General features: G+C 36.3%; 1 protein-coding gene across 3 annotated transcripts in view; it reads right to left on the reverse strand.

The window, feature by feature from the left end:
• slc25a21 (solute carrier family 25 member 21) overlaps window positions 1–15,038 on the reverse strand; it is a 98,660-nt gene extending 83,622 nt beyond the window's left edge. The window contains exons 1-2 of one of the 3 annotated variants that reach the window (XM_048974982.1): window positions 14,843–15,038; window positions 13,778–13,863 (exon numbers count right to left, since the gene is read on the reverse strand). In XM_048974982.1, coding sequence (XP_048830939.1) covers window positions 13,778–13,844 — 67 coding nt within the window. In that variant the 5' untranslated portion in view covers window positions 13,845–13,863; window positions 14,843–15,038. Of the gene's footprint in view, window positions 1–10,341; window positions 10,429–13,777; window positions 13,864–14,090; window positions 14,817–14,842 lie in introns of those variants that run through there. The other 2 variants (XM_048974981.1, XM_048974983.1) reach the window with 2 other exon arrangements.
• Between the last annotated feature and the right edge of the window lie 500 nt (window positions 15,039–15,538).

Consider the following 15,538-nt stretch of genomic DNA (forward strand, 5'->3'; position numbering starts at 1 on the left):
TTATTGCTCAAGAATAAATCATAAGCAAATATAGTTACTGCATAAACTACCATTGAACCGTTATGATTAATTAATGATAAACAAACATAGGATCAGAACGTAACTAATACTTAGTTTCTGACTAATTAATATATTAAGTAAGAGTGTACTACTAATTATTTGTGCACCCTCAAATAAAGTGTTGCCAAATATTAAATGTAAAATATCTTTGGAATATTGTGTGTCTGATATGATGTAGAACATCCACACTTGGTATCTCATATTAAAAAGCATTTTAAATTGAAATATTTAAGTTTAGAATTGTATAACACCAGAGATAGATCAAAAGTCTTCATCTAAATTAATAAATATAAATTATTTTTAAATGACAACGAATCTGTAAAAAAAAAAATTGGCTAATCAAAAAAATAATAATTATTATTACACATGCCGTTTACATAGATTTATAGTGAACCATACAATTTTCCATTTGTTTTATTTGTCAGTAACACCCTTAGTCAAATGATAGACATTATTATTATTAGGCAGCAGAAGCAGGAAGAAAAAAGGTGAGTGATACTGTGTGTGTGTGTGTGTGTGTGTGTGTGTGTGAGAGAGAGAGAGAGAGAGAGAGAGAGAGAGGGAGAGAGAGAGTGTATATTAAATAACTCAACAACAGTTCAGAAGTGTGTGCTTCACTTCTAACTTAAAAAGTCTGTTTTAAGCAGTTATAATGTGGGATTACTCACTATTTCATGGCCACTTTTTGTTACAAACCATTGCATCTGATATTAGCTTTATTCGCAAAGACAGATTTACTTTATCAATCCTAAGGGGAAGTTCACAGAAGATACACTGGCAAGAACTGTATTTGTATATTAAAATTGTTTACTGCACAACATTATTAGTTGTGCACATAATATTGTGCAAACAATTCTGATAGACAAAAAGATTAAATAAAATGTGAGTGTAGCTCTATTCTGCCTCCTAGTCAAAACAGAGAGTATTACAGTGGTTTAGCATTTCAAATATACAGAAAATAAAACCTAAGCAACAGTAAAGAAAATAACACGGTATGTATAACCATATCAGCCATTCTTCATAAAGTGTAATTTTTTGTGTCCCTGGTGGCCTCACAGCAAATACATGAAGTTTCTAATTACATAACATTCAAGCATGTTGTTAATCTGATTATTTTTTGAAAAATTGATACTATCATTTCTTAGTTGTGAAAGATACTTGTCAATAATGTTAATATTCAAACTCATTACAAGACTTTCTCAAACAAAAGTATTGTTTCAATGCTTTGATAATATGTCTAAGATACTGATTAGGAAAACATTTCAAACTAATATTTCCCAGGTTCCACCATTAGTTTTACCTCTTAAAGCAGCAACAGTCTTCAAAATCAAGAGCACTGATTATAAAGGGGCTTGTTTAAAAGTTTACAATTTTACATAAATTAAATTCATGACGTGACTTTAAACATGTGAGTCATTATAACAGTGCTGGACTTTCTTGAGTTAAGCTTGTTTTTCCTCTTACTTAAATAAAAGATGGTTTTATTTAAGGTAAACAATTCTTTTTTAGACATTTATGTGAAACATTTGCCTTTTGGAAACTGAGCTGATTTAATCTGAAAGTCCTTCCTTGTTACAGAATTTCACATGCTTTGTTTCACCGGTTTGTTCCCATTTCCCACGATGCAGTGAGGTCTGACGGAGCCGATTGTGAAGCTTGAAGTTATCGAGCAGCACTTGTGCACCATGTTAGACACGAGCGACATTTCCCCGCCATGCCAGTCAGCCAGAACCACGCGCTAAACACCAGAACCACGCCCTAAATACCAGAACCACGCCCACCCACCAAAGCCACACCCTCACATCCAGAGCTCCGTGCTCTTAGAGAAAAAGATCCGTGCAGATTTACTCAGTCTTACTTCATTTCCATTGCCCAACATCATTTCATATCTTCATTCCATTGTATAACTGCTCCTATTTCAAACATCATTAAGAAATATGACTGTTCCCTCTTACCCCTATTTTTACTAACTCAAGATGGCATTTTTGCCCGTCTTAGTTTTACTCCCTAATTTTCTCTTTTGATGGGATAATAAAACTGTAAACAATTTCAAAACAAGACCATCTTTGCAGTGTTGTTTCTCATTATAAAATTTGCTTCTTTCATTTTTGCCAAATTCCAAAAAATGCCATCCTCTCCTATATCACAGATCAGGCATAGTCAAACTGTGTTTAAATTTCTGGTTTTTGTCAGGGGCTGAACACTGAACTGTATTCACTGTGACAATGCTGAAGGTCCCCGCCTCCATGAAGCTGAAACTAGCTGCCACAATTCAACAAATCACATTCTGGTCACTGTGCTTCCCTAACACAGTGCAGCTTGATGCAGTTAAGTGTTAAATCCAACCCCTCCTGTCTCCTCCCTGATGAGCCACGCCTGATACTTGTAGCCCCTCGTTAGTCTTTGTATATATAAGTACCTATTTGTCTCGTCATCCCCAGTCTGGTTATTGACACTGAACCTTCTTGTTGCCTGTACCCTCTCTTGTTCCAGTCCTCCTGTTTTGATCCCTCGCGATCCTGTTTATTTCCAGTGTCTGTTCATTGAGTTCAATAAACCCCCTTTTTGTTTTGCCACAATGCCTGCCCTCAAGTCCTTTGTCCCGTATGTCGTGACATTAAAGGAAATGACTTCCCAGATAAAGAGCCGTGTTCTTGTCTAAGGAAGACAAAATGGCACTGTGTAAATTTTCAGACTAGCATCCCATTCCTGATGTGCCTCAGCCTTGTGCCCTACGCTGCCTGGGATGGGTTCCTGGGCCCTCTGTGAGTGAGGATTCTGATTAAGATAAGTGGTGAGAAGATGAATGGATGTACGGATGGATGGATATTCAGAATCCTCACTGATAGATAGATGGATGGATGGATGGATGGATGGATGGATATTCAGGACCCTCACTGGATAGATGGATAATATAACTTTGACATTACTGTAATCTTTATTGACAGTACCTCTAATATTTAAGGAACTGACCAGTGACACTTCAGAGCTGAGGCGAATAAAATCTTCTTGAGTGAAATAGACACAATATTCAAAGAGAAATCGATAGTGTATAAACACACACACACACACAAACAAAGAAACTGGATACAGTTTTCTGATTCTCTGATTTGCAAATGGCTTCTAATTTATTGGACTATATCCTCCACGCTGGTACCAGTGTCAAATACTGGGAAATATAAACAGAAGTAATCATTCAATTTTTTCTTTTTTTGGTGCGGGATCAAAACCGGAGCATTGCGCTCAGAATCTGAAATTGAACCCTACAGGATCATTACGAAAATTACCAGCTCCAATCCTGTCAAAAGCTTCTTTCCATCGTAAAGTAATTATAGGGTTCCAAGAAGACAGAGTTAAATGGGTAGCAGTCTGATGAAGCCTCCTCACTCATGCACACACGTGCAGTGCACAGAACCACACGCACAGATGCAGCAGCACTGGAAGTCTTAGTGTTGTATTTTATAACAGGGTCATTCTGATTTGGCCTTGACTACTTAGTATAAGTGCTCAATTAAGGGAGGCTTGTTCAGCTGATTTCCGTCTTGTTGTTTTATTGCTGCCATGTGCTGTGAGCTTTCGCTGTACTTTTCCTTCCAAGAAATGCACAGAAATTTTGGGTCAATTTATCTGCCCTGGCTTCCTCAATTAAAATATACGCACACAATGACAAACTGTGTAACAAACTGCGTAACCTCCCTCTACAGCCGCCCACATGGTTTGGCCCGGTTCCCAATCAAGCCTCAGTGGCCACGTCTGTCAGTGACACCCCAATGTTGTGGGTCGATTTGTGCCTTCTGCTTTACATCCTCCTGCAGTGAGGGATCCTCTTTCCAGTCGTTCTGCACGGTAAATTTGAAAATGTACACAAGCGATGACTGTTTCCCTCCGAGGACGAAGACAGATTAGGCCCCCCCCCCTCTCCAGAGACGAACCATTATGCGGAGAGACAGGAAAGCCCGGCGCATTTGCACGGTGACCCCCCACCACGGCACGCCGGCTTGCTGCTCTATCGCTGATCTCAGCAGGGCATCAGAGCCCCTCACAGGGATTCCCGCTCAGATTCCTCCTGCACCTTTCCGTCAAACCGCTGTACATGCTGAGGCAGGAACATTTTCATCCGATGCCTGAACTCCCAATAATAATAAAATATGTGACTTGACACAGAGTCCATGGGATTTTCCCACATTTCCAGAGGATGTACAGCCCTAAGCTGCATGCGCGTGTGAGATAAGCTCTTGGAGGTCAACAATATTTATACTTTTTAAAAGGCCGAAAAAATAAAGTCACTATTTCACACACCAACAGGAGTTACCTATACAATATCCAGGATACATTTATAATTAGCACTCTTGCCATTTGTAAATGCAAACGTGATTTACTCATTGATTGACTGATAGTAGTGATGCCTTCAGGTGGATTACAGAGGGCAGTTCAAACACTTTCCACTTTTGACTCATTTTCATAATGGTTCCCTGGAAATAAAAGATTGAAACAGTCCCCAGATCCACCTCCCATGGAGAACAATCATAATTATCCCCTAATTCTGTTCTTAGCATAACAGAGTAATTACCATTATTACCTATAGCAAACGGGAAAACTAAGCAAACAGAATTGTGTGTGTTTACCAAGTTACATATCGGCTGTAAATTCCTAAAGATGACATGAAATATCTGACCTAAAGCAGACCCCCCCCCCCCCCCCCGCCCCACACACACTCCCCCCCATATTTAAACAGGATTGTAATTATGATAACGCTGCCAGCGGTGACGTACATCCCCCCCTTGCTCCATGCTTAGGAACAGACACTGACGGAGCTCAGACTGAGAGATCATGCGTCTCCGGAGATGCTTTCAGCAGTAAAACAAAAGATTTATAAGGACGCCAGCTGCTCTGGGATCAGATGTAACCTGCTGAGACCGAACGCTGTACGCATTCGGTTATTCTCGGCTGCTTCAACTTTCACCAGTCGCTGGATTTGATTTATCCGCTTCGTGGGTCCATTTCCCGACTTGAAAAGAGAATCTCGAGCTTGTAAAAGTTTAGCTTTTTTTTTTAAGCACGTTATCAATATTTATTTATAACGGCGTGCCTTAAACACTACTATTTGAAATTATTTGCATTTTGATGAGTATTGTCGGCCTTAGCAGAAGCCACTAAAAATAAGAGGCTGACAGGAACAGCGGGGATGCGGCACATTCGCAGCCTGAGAGCCGGAGACCAGCAGCCGCATGCAGGATCCAAAGCCAACATCGCTTCTAACATGAGGTCATCTAAACATCTGTCTGCAGCATGTCCGCCGGGACTACAATCAAAGCCTCCTAAATATGTACAATTGTTTCTGGAAATAAATATTAGACCTAATTTGCCTCTGATTGTGGCAGTCTATCAGGGGTCTGGAAGGAAATACTTATTTATAGCGGGAATCTCCATTTGTCAATTATCCTCATAAAGTTACCCTCTGTTTTGCTTTATTTATTTTATCTTCTTTCTTTACTTCGTCTTTATTTAACTTGGAGTATCTATTTATCGACACCGTCTAATCTTAACTTCACTTTTAAACAAATTAAAACCAAGAAAGCTAGTTTGTTCCAAATGACGATTTAGCGGAATGAATTACAGTGGATGCAATTTAATCTTAAACACCTGTTAGTTATAGATTCACATGCATAATTACTTAATCCCGACATAATACAATAAATCATGTTAAAAATGACACATAATACATCAGATTACAGGTTTGGGACATCATACTGTCTACATTAATAATAATTTATAATAAATCAACCATATACTTAAGAAAAATGGGGATATTGTGAAGACTACAAAACCACAGTTAATTACATATTCATGTTTTCCAAAAACAATCAGCATCCCTATGAAACAAAAAGTACATCCGTCTCTACACACACTGCAGAATTTACGCTTCTCATAGTGATTTAGCGAACTGTCATTAAGGAATCAAAATCTGGTTTTAAACCATATATCAGTCACATATTAAAGCCCCGAAGCAAGGTATCGCATGGAAATATTTTAGCTAATAATATTGCCCTCTGAGGGATGTGCGTAAAAATGGAAACGAGTGTAAAAGGTTCCTGAAACCCAATACAACAAATCAAGTGCAGTTCTAACCACACCTACATACTGAGGTCCCTTTATTAACGAACAAATAAAAGCTGATTTTACTGTAAAGATTGCGGGATTATTTTAGTCAATCCACACCCAAAACCTTAACACTTGCCAACACTCATAACGTATACGATTTGAAAAACGTAAATAATACGAATAATCACTTCTCTTGGTCTGCAATACGGACAAATCCTCCAAAGTTATTTGGAGCTAAGTTTCAGAAGTTGAATATTCACAGAAATGGCTTTAAATTTGTCACGTATGCACTTTAAAAATGTGTAAATGTTTCAGCAATTAGGTTATTTCTTTTATAGCCGTCAAAGTTATCATTTGTATTGAAGTGTATTTTAGAATCCTACAGTTTATATTAAACATAACAAATTTACATTTTTCCTGAAAAGTGTAATACTTAAGCGTAAATAGAACGCTGCTTCCCCCTTGTGGAACAAAGCCGAATAACATTCATTTTTATCCGACTGCCTTTGGTTTCAGCGTACGAACTTGAAATCTAAGTATGACACATTTTCAAAATGCTTTTAAAATGTGTAAGAATGAAGTTATGTTACGTGTTGAATGTTACAGTTTTCAGAATTAAATACTGAATTTTAAAAGTTATTTAGTTTTGTTACGTGTTGAATGTTACAGTTTTCATTATTAAATACTGTATTTTAAAAGTTATGAAGTTATGTTACGTGTTGAATGTTACAGTTTTCAGAATTAAATACTGTATTTTAAAAGTTATGAAGTTATGTTACGTGTTGAATATTACAGTTTTCAGAATGAAATACTGTATTTTAAAAGTTATGAAGTTATGTTACGTGTTGAATGTTACAGTTTTCAGAATTAAATACTGTATTTTAAAAAGTTATTTAGTTATGTTATGTGTTGAATGTTACAGTTTTCAGAATTAAATACTGTATTTTAAAAGTTATTAAGTTATGTTACGTGTTGAATGTTACAGTTTTCAGAATTAAATACTGTATTTTAAAAGTGACTGAAATGGAAAATCTGAAAGTGTTACCACAGATACCAAGACTAAAACATACAAAGAAAAACAGGATACACTGCATACACTGCATACACTGCAGAAGAAGCCAACATAAGCCAAGACATAGGAGGACATAGTTCAAGTTCCGGAATTCATAGGGATTTGAATTTAGAAGGATTTGTATTCCCATGATGATATAACTACATAAACACTAAATAAGCAAACAACATGTATAAGAAAAGAGATCATGAAAATCAATGACAGCTATAGTCGTTAGAGTTACAATTTATATATTTTTGTTTTCATGCTTTGAGGGTTACATATTTTGTTTTACACTTATAACATCTGTGGTTGGCCAGATTACGATATTAGAGGCTGTGATATCCACGTTAGACAAATATTTATACATTCTTTTTAAATAAAGGTTAACAAAAACTAACATAATTAAAACTGGTGTCTGTCTGTGATTTTAAGACTAAATTAATCCAACCAGTTGATACTGCACACAGCTGCAACCAAACAAGTGTCACTGGAGAAATCATCAGATCTGTTTTATATAGTTTGATTCTCTTCATTCCTTTGTTTATCTTTGGTCCTGATGAGTCAAAGACTTTATAACTCCTAAAGCATTCAAGGCATATTCATAATATGTATCATTTTTACTCTCTGTACACATATATGCAAAGTAATGACTACAGACTGCGCCTGGGAGTCTAGAATTAATTTTCCAATAGCATATGAGTACAAACAGTATACAAACTTTAAGAAAAACTTAACTAAAGCATAGCAACACTTCAGAGTTTTATAAATCACTGCGCTGCACAAAAGCCGCTCTTTGTGGTCTTAATCAGAGAGGCTAAAACATCAAAAACTGAACAAACACTTTTACCCCAGAAAATTTCTGTTTCAGAATGTAAGTTAAAAACATACACAACCCCCCCCCACCCACCACCGCTTCCTCAAGCTATGATTCATGATCAGAAACATAACAATGACTGATAACTTCATATACATTTATATATATCTTGCGTACAATTAACTTGCCATTATTGGATTAATTAAATATATATAAATACACACAAACACACCCGCATAAACAGATAAAATAAGCTCTAAAGCAAAACTATTGAATTGCATCAATTGATTTTAATGTAAATTTCTTCTAGAATCACTATTCTCAAATATATAATTAGTAAATATGTTTAAATGATATAACATTGTATATTTATAAAATATATTACTTAAAAGATTACCATATAGAAAAAAAACTGCAAAGAGCTTAAACGTTCAAAATCATCACAGCAGGAAAAAGCTGTATTATGTAATACAGATGTAACATTCATTATATATTAATATAACTGAACAAATATAGTGTATGAACAGGTCATTGGAGCATTCTGAAGCTAGAACATTGCCTGTCTCCAATTTGGCCATTTCAGGTCTGGGGGTAGCACTTCCTTCACGTATCAAACATAAGCAATTCCACGGCATTCAGCTTTATGGTACACGCTGAGATTTTACACTGGCTGTATGGGTCAAATTTACACTGCAGTGATTGTGCCTCTGTGGCCAAATGTTGGAGGGGCACTTGGACCATTCACTCATCTATTTTTGAATAATCAATTTACTTAATTGATAATGCAGCATTTATTCCAACAGGAACAGGGTGCAGGAGGCCAATAAAGACACACACACATGTGCGCACACAGGACAGTGTAGAGTTAGCAGTTCATCTAGAAAGCATGTCTTTGGACTGTCTGGAGTAGGACAGTCATGGAGGAGAAGAAAGTAAAACACAAAAGACGTAAAGGATACTTTATATTATTAAAGAAAGGCATAAAAGAAGGAAAATGTAGTTCGGAATAATCATCAACATTTCGATTATTCAACTATTTGGGAAGCTTATATCCAGTAACAGGAAAGTAATTTCCCCCAAATTTCCCTAGGTTTACTATAGAAGGAATGAATACCAATAATTGACATTTTCATAATAATACCAAGTGAGGATTATTGTCATCATTTTCATGACGTTACAGATTAATGGAAAACTGAGACAAACAACAGAGGTCGAGTTACAGTGGAAGGACACTGAAATTAACACATGAACGTTTCTACTGACAAAAGACATCAGGACTACAGGCTTCAGGCCATGATCATCATAAAAACAAAGAGCTTACTTTACACTTAGAAAAAAAAAAAACAGGAAGAATTTTTAGAAAATTACTTTTCAGTGCTCTCATAATACAATTTTTTTGGGGCAAGCAGCAAGCAAGATGTCTTTGACAGAAACTTAAGCAGTTTTTGCAGCACGTCGTTAACACTGCCTGCCAAAATAAAACAATGCCTCTCATTACTGAAACACACCGATCTCTGTGAGTTTCTTTGGTAAAGTAGTGACTATCAAGTAAAGACTCCGACTGTAAGGCAAGGAGAAAAACTCGTGAACCTAGCCAACGATGCCCGGAATGCTTCTACAAGTCTGTATGAAAAAGTGAAGGGACGGAAACCAAAAATCTGTTTTCATATGGCAAATTTGTTGTGGTTATGCAATAAATCTGTCACATAAATCTTACATGTACTGCACATGTCATCCATTAGATTAACAAACACCCAAGACAGGACATTAAGCAATAAAAATCACTCCTACAGTCAAGCATTATGCTGGAAGCAATAAACTGTGGAGAAAATGCTCCTCTGAAGAGACGATTACAAAAAATTGTACACAAACAGCTGCATTTCTTTCAGATTCAGTTGTTCTAATGACTGATTAAGTAGATTTTAGAATACGCCGAATTTGAAATACATATACCGAAATGAAACCTATCTATAAGAACTTCAACTGTTCTAGAATAATGGAAATTCGTTGTGTTTGAACCATGATTACGTCTGGGGTTTCATTTAACTTTTTCTTTCAGAAGACATAAATCTTTTAATCACTGCTGTATAGCTATGCTTAGCAGATGCTTGTTTTTTTTTATCGAAACTTCATTTCAACAAATGCAGGCATATCATTTAAGCATAATGGGGGCCAATATGAGTATTGAACAATCTATGTATTAGAAAGGTGAAATTTCAGTTCTGGAACATAAGGTTTCTAATTTCATTCATAACAAACACAACATGTACTAATATGTCTTTAGTACAACATACATTCCATAACCGCTTACCCAGTACAGGGTTGTGGTCAGCCTGAAATATTTCCTAGAATGCACTAGGCACAAGGCAGAGGTTTACCCTAGGCTATATGCTGGTCCATTACAGGCAGCTGAGAGAAAACCTGTCCACCTGACCAAAACTCTGTGGACTGTGGGTGGAAACCATACTACCCAGTGCAAACCCACACAAACATAAGGAGAAGATGCCAAGTCGTAACACAGCGCTAGGGTCAGGAAAAATAAATAAACAAACATGTCAGGCGGTAATATTAACCAGTGGACCACCATGCCAGCCTTTAAAAAAATATTTCACCATAATAAATGGTGAATTAAATGAGTATTAAATTGATTTAAAATGTGTGCCCTGGCTTACTGTGATTAAACGCATTACTCTACAGCTCTGAGCGCCAGACCCGGGTGTACGAGTGCAGGAATCGGCGCTTTACCATAAGCTGAAAATCACAGAAGAAGGGAGACAAGAAAAATCAACTAACGGCACATATATGGCCTGTGGAACTGGACTTCATAGTACAGCTGGTGATTTTTTTTTTTGTCATTATCTGCAACCGGTGCTTTGATTCGTGCTGTTAATGTGATGTGCTGATTCAATAAGGCATAACAGCTGATGATAAGAGACCACATGTAGCCACAGGTTTAAGTCCATGTGCAGCAATATCCCCCTTCGTAGAGTTTTCAGCGTTTGGCAGAACCCGCTGCTTACACACTAGACTGTTGTTTGCGGTGAATTTAGCAACAACGGCTTGCCTGTTCTGATGTGCACCTCAACTTAATTCATATTACAATTGCGGTGTGTGACTTTTCCCGTAGCAGTGCCTTTTGTTAATATTCCTTTAGCTATCATTACTCATAAGACATTTCAGCTGTCTGGGTCCTTCAGCTCAAGGCAGAACTGTTCAGAGAATCTCCACTCTTTAAAAGTTACTAAGGTCTCCCTGGCAGCCACTCATCCATAACCTTACATAGCCAGGCCCGCCTGCCCCCGTCTGTAATAGATGACTAAACCAACTAAAGCTAATAAAAACTTGCCTCGTAAATTATCTGGCTAATTTATTCATCAATTTCAATATTATTGGTGTAGTCTAAGTAATTTCGGCATTTGTTTTTTGGTCAAGCTATAAATTGCTTCCATATTCTATACCTTTTAATTTTTTGTCAGAAAGTGTCTATTAAATATAAATAATTTGTGAAACAAAAAAAAATAAATGCTGTAAATCAAGGCATCAGGTGTTAATTTCATTAAAAAGATATTTTACTGAATTTTAATAAATGTTCAATGCCAGTGAACCTTATTATTACATAGTTTCATAAATTATTTGTTGGTTTGTTTTTTATGTAAATATATATTTTGCATTTTACATGAAATTATAACAAACTTCTGCATGCAAATTTACTGTGACATTTGAATGGTTCAGTAAAAGCATCTGTAATCGTAAACTACATTCCTTTCCAAAAGTTTCATATTAGAAGACAAAGTAAAATGCATGCAGACAAGCAACAGCTGTGCAGTTAATAAAGAAATTATTATATCTAACATAAGAATAAACAATTTATTAAAATACTTGAGTTTCCAGTCATGATAACAGAATCCACAGCATGTACTCCTGCTTTTTCTAACATTCAATTAACCTTTTAAGCTTAACACTAATGAGCATAGAGAGAGAAATCTACTAAGCACATTTATTGGTCCACAATTGTACATATAGATATTTTATAAATTGAGTAATACACCTGTTGAAATGTAGGTCAGGTGATTTAAGTACAACAAAGTAAAATGTCCTCACAAAGTACCTCAGTGTTACCAGTCCCCGTCATGTGATATTTGGCTTCAACTCGGTGACTGCATTACACATTCATCATCCTTAACACTGCTAATAGTGACAGACATATTATTACTTAGAGGCTTGAATGCCCAAGTCTTCGCAGCTGTAATACCTCTGCAGTATAAACTGTAAATTCTACAGTCAGCTTCACCAATCTGACTCTCACTTTTATCTCAGACCTTAATGGTCTGGTAGTCAGCATTGGAACTAAATGTTTACGCTATTTTTTCTCTCAGCATCTTTACTTCTCGCCTCATTTTTTATTTTTTTTTACTGCAAACTCAAACTGCATTCATGCAATTTTATCTCATTGTAAAAATTCCTGCATGCAGTAATCAAAATCAGAATTACAATAGTTACATTTTATCATTTACATTTTAAATATAATTTACGTTTTAAATACAGCCCAATGTGTTGATATCGACTTCATAGCAAACCTACCATGTACAATGAAAATATAACTTCTGTACCACTAGAAGGTCTAACAAGAGCCGCTGTTGTTTATTTAGATATTGGACATAGACTCCCAATAGCCATAAACTGCACTCACTGGAATGTCGCACGTATACTGTTCAAATGTGACTTACACGTTTCCATTTACATTTTACGCAGACTAATAAGCATGATGAGTTTTACGCTTCAGGCTTTGTCCCCTGAAAAAATAGTTTGTAACTATTAAGCATAATTAGTACCAGGACGAAAGTCCGGAGATTACGGATTTGATCCAGAACTTGCAGATTCAAGGATTTATCACCATATCAACTTTCGTTTAGCACATACAACATGCTGCTAACGACTTTAACACGGGAATCCTACCAGAAGATTTCTTGGCTATATTGAAGTTTTTCAAATTGTACATACAAGACAGGATTAGATAGACTAACAGTAGATATTACATTCAATCTACACCCCTGGTAGCACAAATAAAATGTTGCAATACTCCCCATTTCTAACACAATGCATATCTAGATATAATAACATTAAATTATTTGTATAGTTTATTATTATTCTTAATAATAATAATAATAATAATAATAATAATCTTCATCCTCATCATCTGGTTCTTCTAAAAGTAAAAAGAAATCGCAGTGTTTGTTTAAAAAAAATCATTGCAGATTTTGAACCTAAGTAATTATGTCTTGTTGAAAATCTTGTTTTTCATGTTTTCCGTTGAAAACAAGAAACTCCATGAGCGGGAATAATAACAGGGTACAGCAGTGAGTGTAATTAACATTCCTGACGCTTTCGAGATTCTTGTTCACTTTTATCAAATGACAAAATGTATAATCGATCTTAACACAAAGCACTAAACGCGCAGTACTGTATACGAAATTCCCTTAGGAACTGTATTGCGTACGGAACTAAATCAACGGTGCGTGTGTTTCGCTGAGACCGAAATTCCGCAGGGAAACATCCGGTTTGGAGCCGCTCCTACACGCCTGGCAGCGTGTAATACATTCTTAAAGATACATGTACGCCTTCATTATTTGTGTATTCGAAATCCAATACAATTACCGACGAAAGCACAGAGACTTTTGTCCAATTGCTGAAAAAATACAAATAAAACTGATCTTGTTCTAGCTTTGTTTTTTGTTTTAATAACTTACCTGCTGATCCACCGGCAATGATCTGGTGTGACGCCTCTCGTAGCAAACTTTGTTTTTGAGGATGCATTTTATTCGTATTCCAGTAACTACAAAAGAAGAAGAGTTATCATGAGGAGGCTAAAGTCTAAAATAACTTCACGATCGGCATTTCTTAAAAAATTAAGTGATACCACAGTTTTTCAGTGGCCAAAATGTTCAATTTCAGGGATTCTGTTAATGCAAGTTACATTTTAGCTCTGTTGAAGTGGAGTATCTTTTCAGCGTATTCATCTTATATTTAAATCCCTTTTCGTGACAGTCAGCGATTATTTACCTCGACGTTTTGTTTCCGTTTATCCGAGGCTACCTGTCTGTTTCGGCTGCATCTGTAATCGCTTCTAAACTGGGCAGACTGATAGGTGACGGAACATATTTTGTTGCAGCCTGGTCAGCGATTATATATTCAGCATCTTAACTACGGCCTGTGCTGCAGTCGCATCTTGCGACTCCAGGGATTGATCATCTGCGAGTGAACAATCTTTTTTACTTAGATAATTGTGGTTGGTGAAGTTTTCGTGGAGTCACTATCTGCAGTGTGAAAGTGTTACTTTAAGACTCACGGTGTCAGTAAACCGGCTATTTAACCGCACGTGTCCCTCCGTCCATTAAACACTGAAATTTACTGCTTAAAAACACTTCAAATATAAAACAGCAAATATAAAGTTAAAAACACTTCTGCTGCATTCGGGCACCGCTTTATCGTATTATATAAAGTTTGATCGATTTTGTTGTTAGTAAACTGAAAGCTTCGCTTTTCTTGGTATTTTCATCTTGCATCTTTGTTGTGATGCTGGTCGCAATGTGGTTCAGTAAGTAGCCGTAATACAAAATAAATGCAAGCTATACTCACTCCCAGATATATCGCTCATTTTAAAATACAGCACCAAATGTAATGTAGTCTTAATTTTTAGACCATATTTAAATTTATTGTTGTGGTATTTTGTTTTAATACATGTGATAAAATCCGGAACAACGCGACGGAAATCTGGTTTATATGTGTTTGTCTGTCATGGGTTGCAATGTTACCTTTTCTCGAGAGTTACACCTGAAACTCAGATTACTTTAACATCTGGGGAGCCGAGCATATAAAGTTCTAAAAATCCTTATGAACTTTGGAAACCTGCCGTTTTTTCTAACTTTCTTAAAATAATAAACCCGTAAATACACAGATGTTTGAATTGATCTCCACAATGACCAGCATTATCCAGATATGGCCGACACATTCTGGTATAACTAAATTTGATTGGATTGCCGAAACCACACCCAGCAGAACGAAATCCCAGTGAACCCCCCTGAGCGGAAAGGGAGCGTGCCACTGTACAGTGTACGCAAACACTCACTGGAACCTACTGCCCTAGAGTAGGCACATGGATGCTCCATATTTTTTAAATGTGCTATTAATTTGAAAGAAACGTATAAAATAAGTAATTTGTATAGGTTGCTACATAACCTCTTTATTTCAGATGTTTACATTATTAATCATTATTTTTCATTTTTATATACATGATATGATGCACCCTGCCATTCAATGCCCTGTTATTTGTTCAGTAGTGTTTTACTGCTTTGAAAAAGTGCATAGCTGTATATTCAAATAACATGATCTAACAAAGTATGCCAGGAGAACAGGCCAGAATGAAAGTCAGAAGACAGTGAATTCTCCTGTTTTGTTGGCTTTATAACTAATTGTGATAGTTAGTAACTGTAATGTTAACAAAAGGGAAT

This window comes from Brienomyrus brachyistius, chromosome 14 (assembly GCF_023856365.1).
Source record: "Brienomyrus brachyistius isolate T26 chromosome 14, BBRACH_0.4, whole genome shotgun sequence".
NCBI lineage: Eukaryota > Metazoa > Chordata > Actinopteri > Osteoglossiformes > Mormyridae > Brienomyrus > Brienomyrus brachyistius.